The sequence below is a fragment of the Anolis carolinensis genome, chromosome 2, assembly GCF_035594765.1.
Source record: "Anolis carolinensis isolate JA03-04 chromosome 2, rAnoCar3.1.pri, whole genome shotgun sequence".
Classification (NCBI taxonomy): domain Eukaryota; kingdom Metazoa; phylum Chordata; class Lepidosauria; order Squamata; family Dactyloidae; genus Anolis; species Anolis carolinensis.
Genome location: NC_085842.1, coordinates 24,967,120 through 24,993,248, shown reverse-complemented (window position 1 = coordinate 24,993,248; position 26,129 = coordinate 24,967,120). Strand labels below are relative to the sequence as shown.

Genomic DNA, 26,129 nt, shown 5'->3' with positions numbered 1-26,129 from the left:
TGCCCATGCCTTGGGAAGTCAGACTTGGCCACGGTGGTCCACGCTCTGATTACATCTTGAATAGACTACTGCAACACGCTTTAGGTAGGGTTGCCTTTGGTGACTGTTTGGAAGCTTCAAATAGTCCATTGGGCAGCAGCCAGGTTCAGGGAGCTCCACTGGCTGCCAGTCTGCTTCCAAGCACAATTCAAAGTGCTTGGCTTTGGTCTATAAATCCCTGAATGGCTCCGGTTCAGCTTACCTGTTTGAATGCATCCCCCTATATGAGCTAGATAGAACATTAAGATCAGCTGGGGAAGCCTTGTTCTTGGTCCCGCCGTCCTCACAAGTGGGATTGGTGGGAACGAAAGACTGGGCTTTCTCGGTGGTGGCCCCTCGGCTGTGGAATTCCCTTCTCAGTGAAATTGGATCATCCCCCTCCTTCCTGGCATTTAGCAAACAACTTAAAAACTGGTTATTCGAGCAAGCATTCGATGCATGGCAGCAGCAATGAATCAGTGAAATAATAATCTCGGGACTGATGCAATGGTTTAATGTTTTATGCTTTAAAGTTTGTGTCTTATGTCAATGTCTATGATCAATGTTTTATAGTTTTAAAGGTTTTGATTCACAATTTCTATGCTATTTTAGTTATATGTTGTATTTTTATATATGTGAGGCTCTGAATGGGCCATTCACCGTGTTGTAAACCATGTTGATTCCCCCCAGGGGTGAGAAAAATGGTATAGAAATGCAACAAATAAAAGAATGAATGAATGCTGGGAGCTGCAGTCCTATAACATCTGGGGGACTGCATGATTCCCACCTAGGAAAGCTGAATAAAGAAACTGGGATTGGAAAGCATCTGAGGGCCCTTCCACAAAACCATATAACCCAGTATATCAGTGCAGAAAATCCCAAAATATCTGCTTTGAACTGGGTTATTTGAGTCCACACTGCGATATATTCCAGTTCAAAGCAGGTAATGTGGTATTTTGTTCAGCTGTGTGGAAGAGGCCTAAGACAGGGGTCCTCAAATTATGGTCCGCAGGCCACATGTGGCCCCCTGAAACCATTTATCTGGCCCCCGCGGTAGTGGCTCCCTCCTCCGCTGAGGAAGGTGTGTGCAGTGTGAAGGAGAAAGCAGGAAAGGTATGCGCCTTTCCCTCCTCCCTTGCACTCACACGCACCTTTCTCGCCCCGCTGCAGAAGAAGGTGTGTGCAGGGCGAGTGAGGAGGCGGGAAAGGCACGTGCTTTTCCCTTCTTCCTTTCCCCGTGTGCAGTTTTCCCAGTGCCACCACCAGGGAAGATGCGCATGGGGAGAGGGAGGTGGGAAATGTGCACACCTTTCCTGCCTCCTCTCTCACCTGGTGTGTGGCTTCCAATGCTTTGCTTGTGCTTTTTATCACTGTATTTTATTTATTTATTTATTTATTATTAATTATTAAGGGGTGATTTGCTTGTGCAAAAGGGGGTTGGACTAAATGGCGCAAGGGGTCTCTTCCAACCTTCTTTTTATTTTTATTATGATTATGATTATAATGATGATGATGATGATGATGGGTGGCCATTTGTCAGAGGTGCTTTGCTTGTGCTTTTGGTGCACAAAGGGGATTGGACTAAATGGCTTAAGGGGTCTCTTCCAACCCTTATTACTATTATTATTATGTATTAGGTAAAGGTAAAGGTTTTCCCTGATGTTAAGTCCAGTCATGTTTGACTCTAGGGGTTGGTGCTCATCTCAATTTCTAAGCCAAAGAGCCGGCATTGTCCGTAGACACCTCTAAGGTCATGTGGCCAGCATGACTACATGAAGCACCCTTACCTTCCCGCCAGAGTTGTACCTATTGATCTACTCACATTTGCATGTTTTTGAACTGCTAGGTTGGCAGAAGCTGGAGCTAACAGCGGGTGCTCACTCCGCTCCCCGGATTAGAACCCGTGACCTTTCAGTCTGCAAGTTCAGCAACTCAGTGCTTTAACACACTGGGCCATCAGGGGCTCCATTATTACGTATTATGTATTACCTATTATTATTATTATTTTATTATGACACAGCAAACAAGATAGACATGCTGGATTTCGTATCACAAAATCACAAGTTGAACACTTCCCAAGTGTCTAGGACTGTGTGATGTATTTTCAGATGATGCACACAGATCCCAGTAGGGTGGCCTTTTGCAGTTGACAGATCGTAATTTTGTCAATGTCTATTGTTTCCAAATGCCGGCTGAGATCTTTTGGCACGGCACCCAGTGTGCCCATCACCACCGGGACCACCTGCACTGGTTTCTGCCAGAATCTTTGAAGTTCAATCTTGAGGTCCTAATAGCGGCTGAGTTTTTCCTGTTGTTTTTCATCAACGCGACTGTCACCTGGGATGGCAACATCAACCTTTTTTTCCACAACTGTGATGTCTGGTGTGTTGTGTTCCAGAACTTTGTCAGTCTGGATTCGGAAGTCCCACAGTATCTTTGCGTGCTCATTTTCCAATACTTTTGCAGGTTTGTGATCCCACCAGTTCTTTACTGCTGGGAGGTGGTAGTTGAGGCATAAATTCCAATGAATCATTTGGGCCACATAGTTGTGCCTCTGTTTGTAGTCTGTCTGTGTGATTTTCGTACAGCAGCTGAGGATATGATCAATGGTTTTGTCGGTTTCCTTGCACAGTCTGCATTTTGATCTTGGCCTTGATTGCCTTTGTCCTGATGGCTTGCTCCTGGGCTGCAAGGATCAGGCCTTCTGTCTCCTTCTTCAGGGTCCCATTCGTGAGCCAGAGCCAGGTCTTCTCCTTGTCAGCTTTTCCTTCAATTTTGTCAAGGAACTTGCAATGCAATGTTTTGTTGTGCCAGCTGTCAGCTCTAGTTTGTAGTGTGGCTTTCTTGTACTGGTTTTTTGTCTGCTGTGCTTTGAGGAGTTTCTGATTTTTTACTTCAATCAAAGCAGGTTCTTCACTTTGCTTTACATATTCTGCCAGGGCATGTTCTTCTTCTTTGACTGCTTGTTTTACTTGTAAGAGTCCTCTGCCCCCTGATCTTCTAGGCAGATATAGCCGGTCAACATCACTGCGAGGGTGCAGTGAATGATAAATGGTCAGGAGTTTTCTTGTTTTTCTGTCCAAATTGTCCAGTTCCGCCTGTGTCCAGTTTATGATGCCAGCAGTACATCTTATGACAGGTTTGGCCCAGGTGTTTATGGCCCTGATGGTGTTGCCTCCATTGAGCTTGCTTTTGAGAATTTTTCTGACCCTTTGTGTGTATTCTTTACTGACCACAGTCTTCACATGTTCATGCATGATGTTGTTCAGCTGTAATATGCCCAGATATTTATAGACCTCTGGCTGGTGACACTTTATTGTTTGGCCATTAGGCATATTTATGCCCTCACTTTCAATGATTTTTCCCTTCTTCAATGCCACTGTCGAACATTTGTCCAAGCCAAACTCCATGCTGATATCAGTGCTAAAAATTCGGACAGTGTTAGTCAGAGACCGGATTTCAGTTTCCGTTTTCCCATACAGCTTCAGGTCATCCATGTACATCAGATGCGAAATTTTGTGAGAATTCTTAGATGTTTGATAGCCGAGATTTGTTTTTTGTAAGATTGTTGACAGAGGGATCATGGCAATAATGAAAAGCAGAAGGGACAATGAGTCTCCCTGGAAAATTCCTCTCCCGATGTTGACAAGTCCATAGCTTTCATTTCCAACAAACAGTTCAGTTTTCCATAATAATAATAATAATAATAATAATAATAATAATAATAATAATAATAATAATAATAATGGCTCAGTGGCCAACTATAGTCCGGCCCTCCAATGGTTTGAAGGATAGTGAACTGCCCCTCTGTTTAAAAAGTCTGGGGACCCCTGGCCTAAGAGAATGTGTATGAGAGAGAGACACAGAGAGAGAAATGGAACGAGTAGCTAAGGACCTGCCTCCTATGCCTTTAATCTCCCCCCACCTTTGGGAAGAGCATCTCTTTTCTTTGCAGTAAGGCAAGGACCGCGTGGCTCACTTGGGGAGGAGGAAAGAGAGGGTGACAGGAGAGGCAACGGCGGCTGCGGGAGAAACTCAGAGAGGTCTCTCTCCCCACCCCTGCTGGGCCTCTTTCCGAGCCCCCCATTGCACACTTGGTGCAGAAAGCCACGCCGAGAGCAGCAGCAGCAGCGGAGATGTCTTCGGAGAAAACAGGTGAAGGAATGATGGAGGGGATGCAGGATAACCCTGCTTCTGTATGTCAGTTTAGGTGGGCAGTCTGTCGCTGTTCCTTGCTTGACCGGGCTTTTGTGCCAGCCATGCCTCTTGCACTGCAGAATGACATCGAAAGGGATTTCAAATTATATGTATTTCTATACAGAACTATTTCTATACAAAGGTGTGTGTGTGTGCAAGCATATGTCTGCAATGGAAAAAAATGTCTCTGTGACATATTGTCAGAGAGGCGATTGCATTAATATGGTGCATGTTAAATATACAAAAACTGGGGAGTGCATGTGCAATGCTTCGCTTAGATACAGTTTCTGGCTGCAGACAGGAAACAAACGCAGCAAGGCTAGAAATCTATATGCCAAGTGCCATTAGGTTGTGCGTATGCCCACAGAGGGGCCCATCATAAATATTAAACGTATATGTTGCTGTTTCAATTGTGGGAGTTGTGTTTTGAAACGGTGTGGAAAATGCAGATGAGGGGATGTAGCTGAAAGCTATCTTGTCAGTTATCTGATGAAAAATTGAGAAAATTTGGACAGTCAACGCAAACCAAGGCTGATTCAGGATATTTAACTGCCCGAGGCAGAGTAGCGAATGGGCATTCACTCAACTATTCTTGCTTTCCCCAGGACAAGGTGCATAAGGGTCTATTACAAGCCAAATTATTCTGGTACATGAAGCAGAAAATCCCATTTCCCTCCACCCCATTCAGTAAAATATCTCCAAAAATGGTAATGTTAATCACGAAGAAAGTGTCGTCCTTTCGTGACTGTCAAAACTACTTGCCTGAGGTGGCTGCTTCACATCACCTGCCAGCCAGGCCAGCTTTGATAGAAGCCTCTGAACACATGCATGCACTCTTGTGTGTTTCTTATGCACAGAAAGGAGGACAGTGGTTGGATTTGAAGCTGAAGGATTGTGATGTTACAAAACATATCCACACAAGTCGCTGGCATATGTATGTCTGTGAGTGTGATGCACCAACTGTGTGTGTTAAAGGTGTCAGGTTTGGCATGACCGAGGCATCGTGTCTGGGTCAATGTGTGTGCGTGTGTGTGTCTCCCTTGGTGATGTCATCCATTATGTGTGTGCCGTGCCGAGTGTGAAACTGTACACGGGACCAGACTGGCGTGGAGCTGAGGAATTATATGACTGATACGATGTGACTTAACAAATGGAGCCGTTCCTATTTATGCTGCTGCATCAAAGATTGCAGAGAGGGTTAATGTGTCTACTTCGAGCTTCAGGGAATCTGTCTGTCTGTCTGTTTGTCTCTGTATTGACGTGGGAGAGGGACAGACAGTGTGCTTTCCATTGTGAAGCAAATCACAGCTGACGTGATGGGGACTGTGTGGTGTGGTCTCTTTGTGCTGGATTTTATGGGTGAATCAGAGGTGTTCATAGAAATCTTATTACATACCTAGAGCAGGTCTGCTAAAACAATTGCTGAAGGCTGAGTCAACATGCAGGGAATTGATTCAATAGGACTAGCAATAAGATTTAAGCACACGTGTCTGGGAATTTGGGGTTATGACAAGCATCACAAAAAGCTACCCTATTGAGTCAGACTACTGGTCTAAGTCAGCACTGTCACCTCTGAGCAATATCAAAGGCTGCCCAGGATTTCAAGTAGGATTAGTTCTTAACCGAGAAAAAAGAAGGCTGAGCGGGGACAAGAGAGTCATGTTTAAATATTTCAAATCATGTCCCATTGAGGAGAGGATCATCTTGTTTTCCGCTGGTCTGGAGACTAAGACGTGGATTCATTGTAGGGAAAAAAAGATTCCACCTAACTATTAGAAAGAATTTCGAAATAGTAAGAGCTGTTTGGTATTGGAAAATGCTGCATTGAAGTGTTAGAGTCTCCTTCTTTTCAAGGAGGTTTTCAAGCAGAGTCAGGATGATCATCTGTCAGGTGTGCTTTAATGGTGTGTTCTTGCAAGGCAAAATGGGTTTGGACTGGATGTCCCTTGTGGTCTCTTCCGGCTCCGATTCTGCAATTCTAACCTTACTGGGTGACCCCAGTATAACCTGATAGTCTTTCATCCAAATACTTTTCCAACCTGACCTTGCTTAGCTTCTAAGGTTGACTGAGATCTGTGCATTCTGAATGGTATGGTAGTCCACACCACAACAACTGGAACAGCAAGCAAATGTATTATGGGATTATTATGGAGACTAGGACATGGAACAATGGCTTCAAACTACAGGAAAGGAGATTCCACCTGAACATCAGGAAGATCTTCCTCACTGTGAGAGCTGTTTAGCAGTGGAACTCTCTCCCCCGGAGTGTGGCGGAGGCTCCTTCTTTGGAGGCTTTTAAGCAGAAGCTGGATGGCCATCTGTCAGGGGTGCTTTGAATGCAATTTTCCTGCTTCTTGGCAGGGGGTTGGACTGGATGGCCCATGAAGTCTCTTCAAACTTCCAACTGATCCTATGATTCTAAGCCAATGTGATCTAATGGTTTGAGTTTTGGGTGATGACTCTGGAGACCAAGATTTGAATTTTCACTTAGAATCAGAGAGGTGGAAAAGATTATCATGGTGATCCAGGACCACCACATTTTCCCATGCAGGAATATACTAATCCATGCAATAATCCATGGCCATCCAGCCTCTGTTTAAAAACCTCCAGAGAAGGAGACTGTACCACAGTCTCAGGCAGTAGATATTCCACTGACCATCAACTCTTACCACCAAGAAGGTCTTCGTAATGATCATGGATACACACTGAGGTGATTATTGGCAAGACTCAAGCCACTGTTCTTACAATGGAGATTCATATAATCTAGTTCAAAGCAGATAGTCTGGGATCAGATACTGTGATATAAGAAAAGTATAGAAGAGGCCTCAGACTCAGAGAAAGACAAAAGCCCTCTGAAAAAATTGCCAAGAAAACCACATGATAGGGTTGTATTTGGGTCACCATGAATTGGATAAGACTTGACAATACAGATTTTTTAAAAGTAAAGTTGGAATGATAGTTAATTGAGGGTGACAAGGCAGAGTTACCAAACTGAAAGCTGGCAACAACAATCGCATGCAACATCTGCTGAAATGTCTTCTTCTACACTACTAGTAATGGTACAGTTCTCACCTCCAGATTTTAACCTGGCAATCCTATCCAAAGCCCTGTAGTGGAAATATAAAACGGATTTGGGGAGTTGTTAAATACACTTGGATGTTTGTTTTCTACTACCTTGGAGACTAGGACGCGGAACAATGGCTTCAAACTACAGGAAAGGAGATTCCACCTGAACATTAGGAAGAACTTCCTCACTGTGAGAGCTGTTCAGCAGTGGAACTCTCTGCCCCAGCGTGTGGTGGAGGCTCCTTCTTTGGAGGCTTTTAAGCAGAAGCTGGATGGCCATCTGTCAGGGGTGCTTTGAGTGTGATTTTCCTGCTTCGTGGCAGGGTGTTAGACTGGGTGGCCCATGAGGTCTCTTCCAGCTCTATGATTCTATTATTCTATCATCTTTAGAATTCAGATTGTTTTGTAATGTTCTCTTTCATCTGTGTTGCAAAACTGTGTGTTGTGTGAAGGAGTAAGAAGTTGGGCAAATGTGGAGAACATTGGGCTATTGAAACACTTACTTATGATGAGCCATGCCATCCATCCCATGCAACATGGCTAATTATAAGGAATTAATATTGTTTTACTCCAAAACCTTTAGAGGTTCAAAGGGTCACCCACACGAATCCTTTGTAGATACAGACTGAGCATCCCTTATCCAAAATGCATGGGACCAGAAGTGTTTTGGATCCCCCTTCCCAGATTTTTACATATACCTACATATACCTAGGAACATGCCTAAATATGAAATTAATTTATTTTCATATACACCTTGTACACATTGCCTGAGCATGGTTTTTTTTTTTAGTATTTTAATAACTGTGTGCATGAAACAAAAATTGTGAACACTGAACCATCAGAAAGCAAAGCTGTCACTATCTCAGCTATCATGTCGGCAATTAGGGGGATTCCAGGATTTTGGAATTTGGGATAAAGGATGCTAAGCCTATATGGGGATTGATCCCATTGTGTGAGGATTAGATGTATGTAGCTATATAATCAAATGACTTTTGACATTAGATTTTGTCATAATCTCATGTCAAAAGCAAGCCAAATATTGATGAAGCACCCAGATACCCATACAGTACCCTAGGACAGTGGTTCTTAACCTTTTCTTCACCACAAACCCCCTTTTGTGGGCATGGACCCTGAAGACTAACTCAAGAATTAAGGCACTAGACTGCATAAATTAATTATTTCAATGTTTCAATGTTCAATGTTTCACCTGTGGCGCAGGTGGGAGAGCAAGCCAGCTGCAACCAGCTGCAATTAATCACTCTGACGAGGAGGTCATGAGTTCGAGGCCTGCTCGGAGCCTATGTTTGTCTTGTCTTTGTTCTAGTTAAAAGGCATTGAATGTTTGCCTATATGTATAATGTGATCTGCCCTGAGTCCCCTTCGGGGTGAGAAGGGCGGAATATAAATGCTGCAAATAAATAAATAAATAAATAAATGTTCTCATGAAGGGCCTTCCAGTTTAGAGAGAAGGGGATATAAATTCATCTGTTTATCACACTCCTATTATAATAAATATCTTGATTATAATGATCCCATATAAATTTAAAATAGTATCAACTCTAATAATAGTTAATAACTTAATCATCATCATCACCATCATCACTAAATAATAGAGTTAGAAGAGACCTCACGGGCCATCCAATCCAACCCCCTGCCAAGAAGCTGGAAAATCACATTCAAAGCACTCCACTAATGGTATTGATAGAACAATAATAACATTAATAGACAGTAACAATGGCAAAGTAATAGCAATAACTATAATAGTAACAGAAGCTACTACTACCTATTCTTTTTTCAATTTCTTTAATCCTTTGCAGACTCTTTGTGACGACATTGCGGCCTCTCAGGGGTCCCTGGACCTCAGGTTGAGAACCACTGGCTTAGGACTCATTCAAATTTCTCTCTCCTTCATAAATAACACTAGGATTGTTCTCCCTAATTTTTGCTACCTGAGGTGGAGGACCTTTTTTTGGTTCTGTGCACATAAATTGGTTGAATGGGATATAGGAGAACACTTCCCAAAACAGTTTGGGAACAAGTATATGTTCATACTACAGTGTGCTCTTGATATCTGCTAGGGTTTGGTTCTAGGGCCTCCCAAGGATATCAAAATCCCCGGATGCTCAAGTCCCATGATATACAGTGGCATATAGTAAAATAGCACCCCTTATTTAAAAACAGTCTGCCTTTTATATTTCCCTCTCATAAATAGAAGCCATGGATGGAGCTTCAGCCCGGAAAACACACAACAACCCTGTGATTTTGGCCATGAAAGCCTTCAACAACAAAAGCCATGGATGGTTGAATCTGTGGATACAGAATCTGTGGATATGTAGGACTGACTGTCCATAATTGTAGTGCTATGAGTCCACTTTAATTCCCAGGATTGCATCCTACAGGATCCTGGGATTAATAGTCAATGGAAAGACATTGAGAATTTGCTGGAGGGTGCTTAGTGCTTATTCTTCTCCACATTTCAAATCTCAGGATTTCATAGCATGTCACAATGGCAATGAAATTGGGATCATAGCATTATAATCCCACAGTGTGAATGAACTTCAGGCTAGTTTAGAGCATGCAGGACTAGTTGTGTGTTGAAAGGTAAGTGTTGTTGCTTCGTGACAATTATTTATTTATTTATTTCAATTATTTATACCCCGCCCTTCTCACCCGAGGGGACTCAGGGCGGCTTACAAGTGGCAATTGATGCCGTTACACGGATATACAATAAACTAAAATGATTAAAACAGTTAAAACAATAATAAAATAGTCATAAAATAGTCATAAAGTACAATATACAAAGTTTAAAACAATGCAAAGTGCTTATGCCATTCATCCACCAGACGTTATACAAGAGCCGTAATTCAGACCGAGTCGAAGCCAACACATGCTTATTCTTTAAATGCCTGCGTACATAGCCAGGTCTTCAGTTTTTTTCTGAACCTCAAAAGGGATGGGGCTTGCCGAATGTCACTGAGGAGGGAGTTCCACAGTCGGGGAGCCACCACCGAGAAGGCCCTGTCTCTCGTCCCCACCAGCCGTGCCTGTGAGGCGGGTGGGACCGAGAGCAGGGCCTCTCCAGATGATCTTAAGGTTCTCGTGGGCTCATAGGGGAAGATATGTTCGGACAGGTAAATTGGACCAGAACCAGGCTGAAGGTTGCCTCCCAATTGGAGGCAATCTCTTAATTCTTCCTTATAGTAAAACTGGTTTAGAATATCACACTCAACCCACAAAAATTGTATTTGAAACGTATTATTGTGTGGTCTTGTAGCATGCTATAACTTATTAAATATTTCTATTACTTCTGGCTGTGTGATTAAGCTTGGCGTTCACCGCCTCAGCCTTGCAAAAGCAGCGCAAATAAGACCAAGTATGACCTCACTTTGCTGGAAGCGACACATCTCCTCCCACACCTTACCTGCAAGTGACATGCAATAACTTTTTAAGTGGCCACTAAAGACTTTTCCTAATTGGAAGCCACGTAGCTGAAATGGTTGAGCAGATTCCAGATGGTTATAGAGGGAAATAAAAGGATGAGCATTTAGGAAAAGCATTGTACAAACGATATAAAGAGTACAATTTTGTTTTATTTTGTTTCACATCATGGGCTTATTATCACTCTTTACTGAAAGAGTAAATAGCTGGATGATTTATGGGTGTGAGATCTGAGTTAGTATAAGTGTCTAAAAATGAACTTTACTGGGCACAAATACATATATGTGGCTTTAGAAGAAATTGTTAAAGTCAAATTTGAAATGAAACCTGAATTCTCTCTAGATCAGTGGTTGCTAACCTGTGGTCCGTGGACCACCAGTGGTCCCCAAGAACTACAATATGGTCTATGGCCTCACCGTTGCTACACCTTGGCAACGAGATTGACTGGTCTAAAGCCCTCTTATAGTGCCAGGGCAATGGCAATGTTGCGAGTGGAGAGGCTTACTATCCATGAAAGGCGTGACAACTAGCCTCCTGACTGCTGCTTCTCCTCCTCCTCCCTCCCTCCCCCTGAGCAGAGCCCTTCCATATGGCGCCTGGAAGTGGTGGTGCCTTAATGTCTTTGTTTTTAGGCCTGTTCCTGGGGTTATTTGAGCTGCTGATTCAGAAAACTGCATTGGCTAGACCACATCAGCTTTAGATTATTAAATATGGTTTTCTGTGGGTGGGCAGATGGCGACTACTGGATGGCATATGTTCTGTATCACAAACTAGGGCTGATGTGGTCTAATCAATGCAATTTTCTGAATCAGCACCCCAAATAACCATACCAAATCTAAAGTTGACCAAAAACTACTTCGTAACTCTTTTGGTACTAATGTTGGAGAGTGGTCCCTGGTCAAGTGGTCCCTGATCAAAATGGTCCTGGTCAAAAAAAGGTTGGGAACCACTGATCTAGATGAACAACTCAATAGAAAATGTGGAAAGTTATTGCTATACATGATAACGGCAGCAAGAGTTACTTATGCTCAAAGATCAAAAGACACAAGACGATTGGCATACGAAAATAAGCAAACTTACCAAAATAAATAAACTTATTAAGTTGATCAAGAAGAAATCTCTAACTAGTTTTTAGAAAAACCAGGGCCCATTTATTGTGTTCCTCCAGCAAAGATAGGGCCAAATTTCCATCACTGATATTTTTTGGACTGGAAGTGTGTTGTTATGTGAGAAAGGACGTATAGTACCAATGTTTCCTTTTCACTAAATGAGTGTAGAAAACTGAAGGAATATAAACACCAGAGAATGTAAAACCCTTAGATCGGATAATGTGGATTGTTTTAGTTTGTAGTTATTGGTTTTTTTTTTAATGCTTAGGATGAAGTAGTATTATTCTAGAAAAAGTATTTTTATTTTTTTGTTGATGGTGTTATTTTTTTGTATGTTTGTATGTAGGTTTTGTTTTGATCTTAATTAATTAATTAATTTAAAAAGCGAGAATGAACTTTACAATTTCAGTTTGCAAATTTGATTAAAATGTTCTCTCTTGGTCCCTCTAGGTGTGACTTTGAGAGAGAATACCTTTCCAGGAATTTCTAGGTTTCCCAGAAAAAAAAATTGGCAGATGTTGATCATACAGTTGTGCTGGAGGGCTTAGAGATTCCTACAGAGGTGTCCTCCTGGGTTTAAAATATATATAATTTTTTATCATTTGTGATTTTTCATTTTCACAGGGATCCTATACACCCAGCAAATGTGAAGGGTTGACTGTAGAAATAGGACAGCTACTTTTCAGACACTCTGTAGGGACTCCATACTTGCTGGCTCTGTGCTGAGTAATTCTTCTGCTTCTATGTCCCCATTTCCCCAATAACCCTTCATCAGTATTTTAGGAGTCATATCCCATTCCCTTCCACAACAAAATGAAAATCCTTAGTTTTACAGGGTGGACATTCAATATGGGGGAGAAAGACTTGTCTAAGCCACATCCGGACATGACCTATGCAATTGTGCTGTCCTTTCTTGTCTTCTGCAGCCATCCTTACACACCCACCCTATTATTATATATGACGTTTTTATCCACTCACCCGTGCACCTACCCACACACCCTTCTGTGCCCCGCTCTCTTTCTCCCCGGGCTCTTCTTCCTCTCCCCTCTATAAATAGAAGGCAAGCAGACACAAGCAAGGTGACCTAAAAAAACAGTAGCAGAATTTCATTTTCTCTCTGGAGGGGTGGCCTACTTTGGAGACCGGGGGGTATGTGTTTATTGGGAGCGTGCGGTGCCTAGGGAAAGACTGGACCACATCTTGGTTCATGTTATGCAAATACAAGTTAGAAAGAGGGCAGAGAGACAGATTTTATGTACACATCCCAAAGGCTTCATTTACTTAGTGTGCCAAGTGCATGTGTATGGAAGGAAGGAAGCCAGCAGGAAGAAAATCAACTCATTTGAAATGAGGTGATAGAGGAGAAAGTTTATTAGTGGTGTAAGACTAGGGTCCTGGCTCAAAGGGTCCTGGCTCAGGAGGGAAATCAGGCAGAAAACTCAGTCTCGTGAGAGATGCAAAAAGCAAAGTTTATTTTCACCACAGCTGTGAGAAGGCAACAGCCATACATACCCCAGAGGGCTGTACCGTGAAAATGGCCATCGCAAAAGCATGTTGTAGTAAACAAAGAATATATAGGGTTGTTGTATGTCTTTTGGGCTGTGTGGCCATGTTCCAGAAGTATTCTCTCCTGACGTTTCTGCGAACCTCACCTCCTCCAAGGTGAACTAAACCACCTAAACTGGGCTCTACAGGCCAATGGATACTCCACCACAGACATCAGAAGAGCTGCAAGGCCAAGAACAAGCCACGAGAGTCAAGACAAAGATTCACCCAGAGGAAAGGTGTTTTTACCATACATCAAGGGAATCACGGACTGCATAGGCAAACTGATGAAGAAGCACAACCTACAAACTATCTACAGACCCACAAAGAAAATCCAACAAATGCTACGGTCAGCGAAGGACAAGAGGGATCCTCTCTCCTCTGCAGGAGTCTACCGGATACCATGGAGCTGTGGACAAGTCTACATAGGGCCCACCAAACGCAGCATTGCCCAAGCATGAGTCAAAGAACATGAAAGGCACTGCAGACTAATTCAACCAGAGAAATCAGCCATAGCAGAGCACTTGATGAACCAGCCTGGACACAGGATATTATGAGAACACAGAAATGCTGGACCATTCCAACAACTATCATGTCAGACTACACAGAGAAGCCATTGAAATCCACAAGCATGTGGACAACTTCAACAGAAAGGAAGAAACCATGAAAATGAACAAAATCTGGCTACCAGTATTACAAAACTCTAAAATCAAAACAGTAGATGGGAACCAACACTCTGAGGGCTAATGACTGAACAAAGGATGCCCCCAGGCAAGAGACAAAAAACCTTTCCAATGCTAATTAGGGTGATTAACTGAAACATTAATGCTGGCTTCCCAGTGACACTCTTGCCACACCCTGGACTCTACACAGATATATATTCTTTCCTTTCCTTACTTAGTTTATCCATACCTCACAACCTCTGAGGATGCCTGCCATAGATGTGGGCGAAACGTCAGGAGAGAATACTTCTGGAACATGGCCACACAGCCCGAAAGACATACAACAACCCTGTGATCCCGGCCATGAAAGCCTTCGACAACTCAAAGAATATATACCTTTGGCTTATCTAAAATTGACCAATGCCTGAGGGTCTTCCTCACCTTCCACACCCACTTGACACAAGTGATACCAATGATCTAACTTGTTTACTCTGAGCTTTCTTCTCTCCTTGGAACTTCCTGGAGAAAGGCACCAGCTCACAGGAAGGGAGGGGCATATGCAGAGGCAAAGCTACATAGGAAAAAGTTTACTATTTTCTGGCTTATGGTCCCTTCAGTAGCATCACTAGGAGGATACAGGATGGTGGAGTACATCATGAGTAGGGGGTAATACCAAAAAAACTGTTATTTTTTGCAGGTTTTTTTTAGCACAATCGACATCTATATGTAGCCCCTGTTGGCACAGCGTGTTAGAGTGCTGAGCTGCTGAATTTGCGGACCAAAAGGTCGCAGGTTCGAATCCAGAGAGCGGAGTGAGTATCCGCTGTTAGCCCCAGCTTCTGCCAACCTAGCAGTTCGAAAAGATGCAAATGTGAGTAGATCAATAGGTACCACTCCGACGGGAAGGTAACGGCACTTCATGCAGTCATGCCAGTGGCCACATGACCTTGGAAGTGTCTATGGACAATGCTGGCTCTTCGGCTTAGAAATGGAGATGAGCATCGACCCCCAAAATCAGACATGACTGAACTTAATGTCAGGGGAAAACCTTTATCTTTACCGTACTAAATCTATATGCTGTTGCCTTATTTTACTTAGGCAATCCCTCATTGTTCAAATATGATGACTTTCCAAGTGTAGTGTCTTGACGGTGAGTATGGTTTTCAGGTGGAAAGCAGTCCTAATCAGGGTTCCTCTTGGCACGTTTCTCCCTTTTGTCTTCCATTCGTGCCTCTTCAAATTCCACAGCACTGTTGGTCACAGCTGACCTCCAGATAGAGTGCTCAAGGGCCAGGGCTTCCCATTTCTCAGTGTCTATGTTAGTTTTTAAGGTTAGTTTTAAGGCCATCTTTAAATCTCTTTTCCTGTCCAGCAACATTCCGTTTCCTGTTCTTGAGTTGAGAGTAGAGTAACTACTTTGGGAGAAATACAAATATTTTTGTAGTTAGGTATAAATACAAAAACATTTTTTGCCCACCTATAGTTTACATATACTGTATCTATATAAACCCAAGCCTAATTGAATTTATGAACCTTCTAATGTATATGTGCTCTGATCAGAGCAATCATTATTATCCAGTTAAAATGACCCTTTGAATAATGTGGTTTCACCTGAACATGCCCAATTCACATGCTGTTGTTTTTGTTGCTCTTGGTTGTTTTTTAATTCTTGCTGATTTTGTCAATATATCTGGTAATTTAGTTACAATACTGGGGTATGGTCTAATATTGGAGTGGGTCCATGGGGATGACACTCTCCATAACCACATCAGGTGACACCAACCCTAGTTGTTGTTGTTTTCATGTCACTGCAAGATCACTTCTGGTGTGAAAGAATTGGCTGTCTGCAAGGACGTTGCCCAAGGGATGCCCAGATTTTTCATGTTTTACTTTCCTTGTGGTAGGCTTTTATCATGGGGAGCTGGAACAGACAGAAGGAGCTCACCCACTCTCGCCAGATTCGAACTGTTGACCTGTCAGTCAGCAGTCCTGCCGGCACGAGGGTTTAACCCAGGCACCACTGGGGGCTCCTACCAACCCCAGTGATGCCAATGAAGCCTAAAGGCACCAGGTCCCGTCTAATCTTGGAAGTTAAGCTGTGGCTCCTTCCACACAGCTGAATAAAATCCCACACTATCTGCTTTGAACTGGGATATATGGCAGTGTGGACTCAGATAACCCAATTCAAAGCAGATATTGTGGGTTATGCGCCTTGATATTCTGGGTTATATGACTGTGTGGAAGGACCCTGAGTCAGTCCTGCTTAGGGGGAATGATAAAACCATCTCTGTGTGTTCCTTACTTAAGAAAACCCTATTGAATTCATGAGGTCACCATTAGTCAACAGGCAACTTAAAGGCACACATAAACACACAACTAAAGGCGAATTCTTTCAATGCTGTGGATGATCAAAAAGACAAATTATTGGGTCTTACAATGAGTCAAGTCTCAATTCTTAATAGACGTCAGAAATAACTGAGTCTATCATCTTTTGGACACATGATGAGACACAATGACTCACTGAAAATATATGATAATGCTGGGGAAAACAGAAGATGGTAGGAAAAGAGGAAGACCACATTGTAGGTGCATTGACGCAATAAAACAAGCCATAGCCTTGAGTTTCTAAGACCCAATGACCAGGGAATTAGTAGAGATGCCATGAGATGTAGCCAGTCTGATCTCAAATAACAACAATCACAATAAACTGGGACATTGTGTGTGTATAGTTAGTACTCTTTATGTAGGTGTTTCCATTCATGAGTGCTTTTTTGTGCAGCTGTGTTTATCACATGCGTGAGACCGTTGACGAGACTGATATTGTTTGATAGCAAGGGGGCAAAATTGTGAAAAGGAAGTCTCTGAATATGGGTTAAGGAGGAACAAGGCAGGATAAAAAGATGAAGATTTAAAAGATCCTTTGAAGCAGGACATTCTCTGCAAGAAAAGAACGTTACCTGTGTCAAGCTGCACTGAACCATATTGTGCTAAAAAAAAAAAGGCAACAGGACAAAAGTGTACAAAACGTAATAAATGGTTAGGGATGTTTCACGACAGGCCTATCATTAAGCTGAGTGAGACAGATGCTTCAGACAGCCAATTTTGGGACACTGTTAATGGGCAGCACAGTGGGAGCATGTAATTATGTTTGTGCTGACTAGGAAAAGGAAGCACGATGTCATTCGGATTTCTCTTCTCAAGTGGCCCAAAGTCCTGGGCTTAATTCTTCACGGCCACTTTGACTTTGATTGGATTTGCAACCCATGTGCCTCAAAGATGTGCAGAAGGCCTGTCAAAACGAGACGTCTCCTATTGAGCAGAGTCAGGCAGCAGTCTTGGAAATTGGCTTTGAGTGTTGCAAAACTGTTATCCTCAAACTTTTTAAGCCGTGGGCTTAAAAGACTGTTGGGAAGCTGAACTATTGTTTGAAATGAACACGATTCTATGCACACTGCACATGTCTTACTTGTAGAGCAAATTTTAACCAGCATAAACTTATCAATGTTTCAAGTTAATTTACCAATGAGTCAAGTTAATTACGGTTGTTGTTGTTGTTGTTGTTGTTGTTGTTGTTGTTGTTGTTGTGTGCCTTCAAGTCATTTCAGACTTAGGACAATCCTAATTCTGACATTTATGGCAAGGGCAGGTAAATAATCTTGGAGGGCCACATCTGGCCCACGGATCTGAGTTTTGGGACCTCTGGAATATAGGAATGATTTTTAGCATCTGCTGGGCCCCTGGCACAATGGTATTTTGTAGCCCTTGGAGTCTGTGTTTGTTTGATTTAAGTAACAAATGAAAACTATTTGAGTTATTTAGAGTAATGGGGAAAGAGCATTAGAGGCTAAGCATCCCTTATCTGAAAAAACTGAAATCTGAAATACTCCAAAATTGCATACCTGGCTGTTTAAGCTAATAACATCTTTGCTTCCTGATAGTTCAGTGCACACAAATATTCTTTAATGCACAACATTTACTAAAATTATGTTCAGCCTATGAGTGTGAGATGCATATGAAAAATTCATGAATTTAGACTCAGGATATACAAATATAGGTATTCCAAAATGGAAAGAAATTTCAAATCCAAACAAACACTTCATTCCACTCAAAAGGAAAAAAAATTAACCTGTATAATATGCCTCAAGTACCACCTCCCAGCAGTAAAGAACTGGTGGGATCACAAACCTGCAAAAGTATTGGAAAATGAACACGCAAAGATACTGTGGGACTTCCAAATCCAGACTGACAAAGTTCTGGAACACAACACACCAGACATCACAGTTGTGGAAAAGAAAAAGGGTTGGATCATTGATGACGCCATCCCAGGTGACAGTCGCATTGACGAAAAGCAACAGGAAAAACTCAGCCGCTTTCAGGACCTCAAGATTGAACTTCAAAGACTCTGGCAGAAACCAGTGCAGGTGGTCCCAGTGGTGATGGGCACACTGGGTGCCATGCCAAAAGATCTCAGCCGGCATTTGGAAACAATAGACATTGACAAAATCACGATCTGCCAACCGCAAAAGGCCACCCTACTGGGATCTGCACGCATCATCCGAAAATACATCACACAGTCCTAGACACTTGGGAAGTGTTTGACTTGTGATTTTGTGATACGAAATCCAGCATATCTATCTTGTTTGCTGTGTCATACAACGTAGTTGTGTCAATTATTATTATTATTATTATTATTATTATTATTATTATTAATATGCCACTCTATCTCCTCAAGGGAACACATATATAGTCAAATGTGGAAATAGAATGGCAATTAATTACCTGGGAGGAGCATGGAAACAATAAGTGTAAGCAATGACATTTCAAAAATGACAATTTCATGCTCTGGTTGGTGGGCTTCTGAACATGAAATTTAGGGCTGGGATATCATTGTTGTCTTAGGCAGAAAAATGTCTTGCGTGGCCCAGCTCTGGTTAAACTGCTGCTCAGTTGTGTAGCTTGTTGTGTTGTAGTTTGTTCAGCTCAGTACCGTTTTGTGTCAAAAATACAGTATGCAGATCAATTCAGTAGAGAGCTCTCAGCAACTCGTATCACAACAATTCAAGGCTATTGGAGGAAAAGTTAAATACCATAACAACATGAGATGAAGAGCTTGGTTGGAACAGACAAAAGACTTGTCTTTCTTTCTACAAACAGATGTGTCTAGAATATGATGCCGTGCAGATTGGGCCTATTCAGCAATACAAGGTTCTCGCCAGACATTTTTTCTCCCCCAACCATTGACTGTCTGCATTGTATATCACTGCTTCTTAAAATGTGGTCCTGACCCCAAATGGGGTCCCTCAAAAATCATAAATTTCACACTTATAGTACTGATTATTTGAGAGCCAGTACCATTGTGTCTTTCTCCAGATTTTGGGGCTGCCATATAAACATTCACATGGAGCCCTGTTCTCAGGAGGTGGAGGGTGGATGAGGAATAATCGCCTGTGCTGCACTTAGCTCTCAAAAATGGAGCTGTGTGAACATTCACATGGCAGCCCTATCTCCATGAGGTGAGCACCCCCAAATTGCACCTGCCTCCAGACATTGAGGCTACTGCATGAGCATTCATATGGCAAACTTGTCTTCAGGAGGTAGGGGAAGATGAGAGATTACTGCCTGCCCAAAGTCTGGCTCCTGAAAAACAACTTCATCTTTAGAAGGTGAGCAGGCAAGGGGTCATGGATAGCATGGATGAAGGTTTGGCTGAAACCAGTGTGGAACAGCAACTCCCTCAGCCACACCAATGGTAACAACTACTCAGTCTGCTGGCTGAACTCAAGAGGCTTCTGAGGAACAGGCTGAGAAAGAGTGAAGTGGGTTTTCCTTTGTGGGACCTAACTAGAATAATAGAATCGTAGAGTTGGAAGAGACTTCTTGGGTCATCCAGTCCAACCCCCTGCAAGAAGCAGGAAAATCTCATTCAAAGCACCCCTGACAGATGGCCATCCAGCCTCTGCTTAAAAGCCTCCAAAGAAGTAGCCTCCACCACACTCCGGAGCAGAGAGTTCCACTGCTGAACAGCTCTCACAGTGAGGAAGTTCTTCCTGATGTTCAGGTGGAATCTCCTTTCCTGTAGTTTGAAGCCATTGTTCCGCGTCCTAGTCTCCAGGGCAGCAGAAAACAAGCTTGCTCCCTTCTCCCTATGACTTCCCCTCACATATTTGTACATTCAACCAGAATTGCAGAGAAGAGAGCCGAAAAGAGAGATCAGCTGTGAAAGCATCATTTAAGGATTTGCAGTGAGATGCCTACTTGCTGGCTGCAACTTTCTTAACCAAACCGGAACCTTGTGCTCATTAGATTCGTGGATGCTTTTGGAAATCTGGACAGTGACTTTGGCCTTGGATTCATGGACACATCTTTGCTGTTTGGAAGTTTAATAATTAGATTGACTCTCGTTACTGTTATTTGGCTTTCCTTCTGTTTGTTCCCTTAAAGCAGGGATAGGCAAACTAATGCCTGGGGGCAGGATGCGGCCCCCAGGGCACTTAGGCCCTTATCATTGACCCTGTTCTTTTGACATAAGGACACAGCAGCCTGCAGCAGCTGAGAGCCCTCTGGAGCACTCTCAGCCACCACGTGTCTCACGTGGCATAAGGATGCTGGGAGGACAGCTCAAAGAAGGCACGTGACAGCTGAAAGCCATCCAGAGCACTCTCAACTGCTGCCTGTATTGCCTTAGTCTTGGCATAATGTCAAGAGGACAACATGAGGATCAGGGCAGGAGGATTGAGGCAGTTGACGCGTGTCCAACCTTCCTCTGGGCATAAGGATGGGGTGAGCAGTCCCATCCTTATGCTGTGAGGACAACCTGAGGATGATCCAGGTCCTGCTCTGCCTCCTCCTGGCCTTGCCCACTCCCGGGTCCTACCCCTTGCAGAGTGTAAATGGCCCCACAATGTGGCCCCAAGGCAAAAAATTTTGCTCATCTCTGCCTTAAAGTCTGTCGTTACTGTAAACTAATTGGTTTGACCTTGGACTAGAAGACTGTTGCTGATTCCAGGGCAAAGGACTTCACATAAGGCTATTTGTCATGCTCTGCTCTTAGGACTCAGGCAGTGAAGGGGAAGAGCAGGTCAAAGTGCCAGCTGCTGAGTCTAAGAACTTTTCCACACAGCTGAATAAAATCCCACATTATCTGATTTGAACTGGAATATATATAGCAGTGTGGACTCAGGTAACCCAGTTCAAAACAAATATTATTGTGGGGTTTTTGGCCTTGATATATTGAGTTATATGGCTGTGTGAAAGGGTCCTGAGAGGTACATTTTCCAGCAGAAACCTAACTTTGAGCTGGAAGTTCCAGTGGCTAAAGCTGAGAGTAGCAGCTCCCAGCAGCCTCAGGAGGAAAACACAGATTGCTGGAATGTCAGCAATAAAGGAAGAATAATATAATCATAGAGTTGAAAGAAACCTCATGGGCCATCCAGTCCAACCCCCTGCCGAGAAGCAGGAAATCACATTCAAAGCACCCCCAACAGATGGCCATCCATCTTCTGCTTAAAAAGCTTCCAGAGAAGGAGCCTCCACCACACTCCACGGCAGAGAGTTCCACTGCTGAACAGCTCTCACAGTGAGGAAGTTCTTCCTAATGTTCAGGTTGAATCTCCTTTCACCTCCAGTGTCTCAGGAAGTGCCAATTAAGAAACAGCTGAGAGATGAGGGTGGGCTATACATCTAGCAGCTGTAACTCTGATCTTTGTCACTAATCATTGATTTGCAACACCCTCTTTCATATCTCTGGCTCTTGTATTCTGTGTAATCTGATCTTCGTTATTGTTATTCTCTTGGATTATAGTTGGTCAGGTGGATTTCTTGATTTATTTCCTGATTGACTGACTACATTAAACCTCTCTCTCTTTCTCCTCTGTCCGTAACCTTTGCTTCAGACTGTCAAGAAAAGAAAAAAAATCAGGTTTCTGATACTGTTTGCTGGATATTTTTAGGAATAACCTTGAACTGCCTTTCATAATAGGTCATTATTCAGGAACCTGAGGCAGTGTAGGCAGAACACTTTCCTTCCCCTATCTCTCGAGGACAGGGATGCCATGTGAATTTTCACACAGAAGCCCTACTTTTGAGAATCAGATGTACACAATGAGTCTGTTTCACTGAGTACTCCTTTTCCTTTGTCAGGGTGAAAAAGACACACAGGAAGAGGAGGAGAAGCAAGGCTCTTTGTGCCACTTCTCCTGCTCTGCGGACTTTGGTTATCCAAGATTTATAGCAGAATAAATCCTATGGTCCTTATGAAACAGCCATGGCTGTTGAAATAGAATTATTGCACATTACATGGCCTTAAGAACTCAAAGTAGTTACTAGCACTACAGATGCATATTTTCCTATATATATGATGCTATTAAAAAGAGAATTACTCCTTGGAGAGAGAGAAACTCTAGATCTTTCTCCATTTCTGCCCTGGCCAAGGACTGGCTGTGTTCAGTGGCTACCTCGGCCCCTTTCCTAGCTAAGGAAAGAGATGACATATTGAGGTCAGAGCTATTGTGTCTGAAATCTTGGTCACACCGGCTGGGAAAAGGACAACGAAGATGCCAGAACTGCTTCTTTCCTCAAACCTAAAATTCAGCATTGCTGTCTCTAGGCTGGATTTGTCTCTAAAAAGCTCTGTCACCAAGCTAAACCAATTGCAGTCCAAACCTGGCCACCTACCAAGAGCACCTACCTATGTGTAGTGAAGGATATTGTTGTTGTTTTGGGAATTGCTCCTAAGCCCTGGTCACCTGAATCCAATTATTTTGGAATTCCATATCTTTCAACTATCCCAGTTTGTGGGGCTGTTAATCCTCCGTCATTTAGCTTTTCCAGCTGCTTTTAAAACGTCCCAGTTTCTTTCTCCTCCTCCCACTTTACCCTTTTATCTTCACATTCCTTCAGTTGCAGTAAAATGAGTTTGAAGTGCAAAAGTAAATTTCAGTTTTGCAATTTCCACGAGGCTCAGGAAAATGCAAACCGCAGCTTGTCTCTTCTTCTTCGCTGCCTTTTTTGACAACAGTCTGATTCTGTTTGGCCATATGTGCCTTAGGGTGCATCTACACTGTAACAATACTGCAGTTTGACACCATTTAAACTACTAAGGCCCAGTGCTATAGAACCATGAGAGATATAGTTTTGCAAGGTCTTTTAGCCTACACTGTAACGGTAATGCAGTTTGACACCATTTTAACTTCTAATGCTCAATGCTATAGAGTTGTAGTTTTAACAATGTATTTTAGCCTTCTCTGCATTGTAGGGCTGGTGCCTCACCAAACTACAGCTCCCATTATTCTGTAGCATTCAGCCATGGCAGTTACAATTATGTCAAACTAAATTCATTCCCCAGTTTCCATCAGTAAAATCTTGGAAGGTATGAAATTCAATAGTTATTTGCATGTTTAGGATTTAATGCTGGAAACATCATTTGAGACCAAATGGCTGCAACCTAGTATCACCCCAAAACAAGCTAAGGATATTATAACCCCAAAACAAGCTAAGAATATTGTCTATTACAGTCTATCAGACTGGTTTTTCATTACTTCAAGAGGCAAAACAATCAGCATGAGAACTTAACTATTTTAAGTCATCTCTCCTCTTTAAAACTGTGCTTACATATTATTGTAATAGTGTTGTTTGTTTGAAAGTACATCTTCCCATCTGGGCTAACAATATTGTCAATGTCAAATATTGCTTTAAAAATATATGAGAACTCAGCACATTGAGTTGTGTCTGAGCTGCCATAAAATAGCCGGCAATGAGCCGTTTCAATCTCTGCAAATACTGGAAGGTAACTTCTGGCATGGGAGCCCAAGGTGCCATTACGATCAGCACAAATGTTAAGTGCACGCCAAAGGCCTGATTAAAGTCTCCCGTTTGCAATACAAAGCTGAATCAAATTAACTGCCCATCATTAAATAAAGCCCACCAAGGTACTCCGAGGTAGAGTGACCCAGGTGAGTAAGTAGCATTGTTAAATATGAAATAAGCTGAGCTTGACGCCTAATAATGTAATGTACCAAGCTGGGCAGAAAGGAAAGGAAGGGGAAACTCTCAGATGAAATAAATTACATGAATCAAGGCAGCAAAACATAGTGCAGTCAGCCCTCCATATCTGCTGTGGTTAGGAGCACAGGACCACAACCCTATCACCAATTTCTGCTGGAAACTGAGCATAGAATCGCAATGGGAGAACACTTTTTAATCAAATTTCTGAATGCTCGAACCTGCAAAATTCAAAACTGCAAACGTGGAAGATCACTATACAGTAAAATCTCTGTATCTGCACGAGATATGTTCCAGGACCCCCTTTAGATACCTGAAACTGTGGATAACATTGGAGTCTATATTTTTACTATACTTGGAGCCCCCGATGGTGCAGTGGATTAAACGTTGAGCTGCTGAACTTGCTGACTGAAAGGTCAGTGGTTCGAATCCGGGGAGTAGGGTGAGCTCCCGCTGTTAGCCCCAGCATCGGGCCGGGCTGTGGCGCAGCTGGCTAGTAACCAGCTGCAATAAATCACTACTGACCAAGAGGTCATGAGTTTGAAGCCCGGGTCGTGTTAAGCCCCCCGACCATTAAATAGCCCGGCTTGCTGTTGACCTATGCAGCCCCGAAAGACAGTGGCATCTGTCAAGTAGGGAAATTTAGGTACGCTTTATGTGGGAGGCTAATTTAACTAATTTACAACATCATAAAACTGCCAGCAAAACACGAGGAAAGGAATGAGGAAGTACAGTCACTAGTGGATGGTGAAGCAACAGCTCCCCCTGTGGCCAGAATCGTGAAGCTGGGAAAAAAATGTTAAATGCCTCTGTGTTTGTCTATACTGTATGTTGTTTGTCTGTTGGCATTGAATGTTTGCCATATATGTGTTCATTGTAATCCGCCCTGAGTCCCCTTCGGGGTGAGAAGGGCGGAATATAAATACTGTAAAATAAATAAAATAAATAAAATCTGCCAACCTAGCAGTTCGAAAACATGCAAATGTGAGTAGATCAATAGATACCACTCAGGTGGGAAGGTAATGGTGCACCATGCTGTCATGCTGGCCACATGACCTTGGAGGTGTCTACGGACAACGCCGGCTCTTCGGCTTAGAAGTGGAGATGAGCACCAACCCCCAGAGTTGGACACGACTGGACTTAACATCAGGGGAAACCTTTATCTTTTACCTGAGCTGGAAGCATATCATAGAATCACACCACAATGCTACGCTATAGAAACCTCTACTGTATACTGTCTTCCTGATATTGGACTACAAAGTCCTTGAGTATCATCTTCAACAATTGTCTGAATCAGAAGCATAAACTAGATATTTTGTGGAGTATAATCCAGATATTTTGGCTCCAGATTTACCCATGCTTGCATTGTTGCGAATAGGCACAGCAGTACCACCTAATCTCACTGACCAAAATGCATCTACACTGAATTAGCACACTTTGATGCCATTTTAATTACTATGGCTCAATGTTATGAAATTATGGAAGTTGTAGTTCTACAAAATCAGTTAAAGGTGTGTCAAATTACAGTTAAAGTGGAATCAAACTACTTTTATTCAACAGTGTAGGGTTTTTTCCCATGTCAGGAATGACTTGAGAAACTGCAAGTTGCTTCTGGTGTGAGAGAATTGGGTGTCTGCAAGGACATTGCCCAGAGGATGTTTGATGTTTTATCATCCTTATGGGAGGCTTCTCTCATGTCCCCGCAGGAGGAGCTGGAGCTGACAGAGGAAGCTCGCCTACTCTGCCCGGATAAGAACCTCCTGTCGGTCAGCAGTCTTGCCGGCACATGGGTTTAACCCATTGCGCCACTGTAGATGTAGATTCACACCTCTAGACAGGCCTATAAACATTTCAAGGGGTTTGGGTTGATTTTGTGTATGTGTATGTACATGGGTAAGTGAAACTGTGGGTTTTGAATCAGTGGATACGGGGAGTCATACTGTATTTAGATTTAGCAATGTATAATAATCAGATCACACAGAAGAGGCAAAGTCAATGCAAGCAGCATCTGCGAAAAGCCATAAGCCTATTTCCTCTTGCCAATGAAGCAACAAAAGATTCATTTCAGGTCCTTCCACCCACAGCTCCGCACATT

The 26,129-nt window shown here is 42.8% G+C and overlaps 1 protein-coding gene across 2 annotated transcripts in view; it reads left to right on the top strand.

Moving 5' to 3' along the window:
• The first annotated feature begins 3,906 nt into the window (after positions 1-3,906).
• Positions 3,907-26,129, top strand: part of prrt1 (proline rich transmembrane protein 1) — a 41,062-nt gene continuing 18,839 nt past the window's right edge. The window contains exon 1 of one of the 2 annotated variants that reach the window (XM_008105702.3): positions 3,907-4,173. In XM_008105702.3, coding sequence (XP_008103909.2) covers positions 4,155-4,173 — 19 coding nt within the window. In that variant the 5' untranslated portion in view covers positions 3,907-4,154. The remainder of the gene's footprint in view (positions 4,174-26,129) is intronic. The other variant, XM_008105701.3, reaches the window with a different exon arrangement.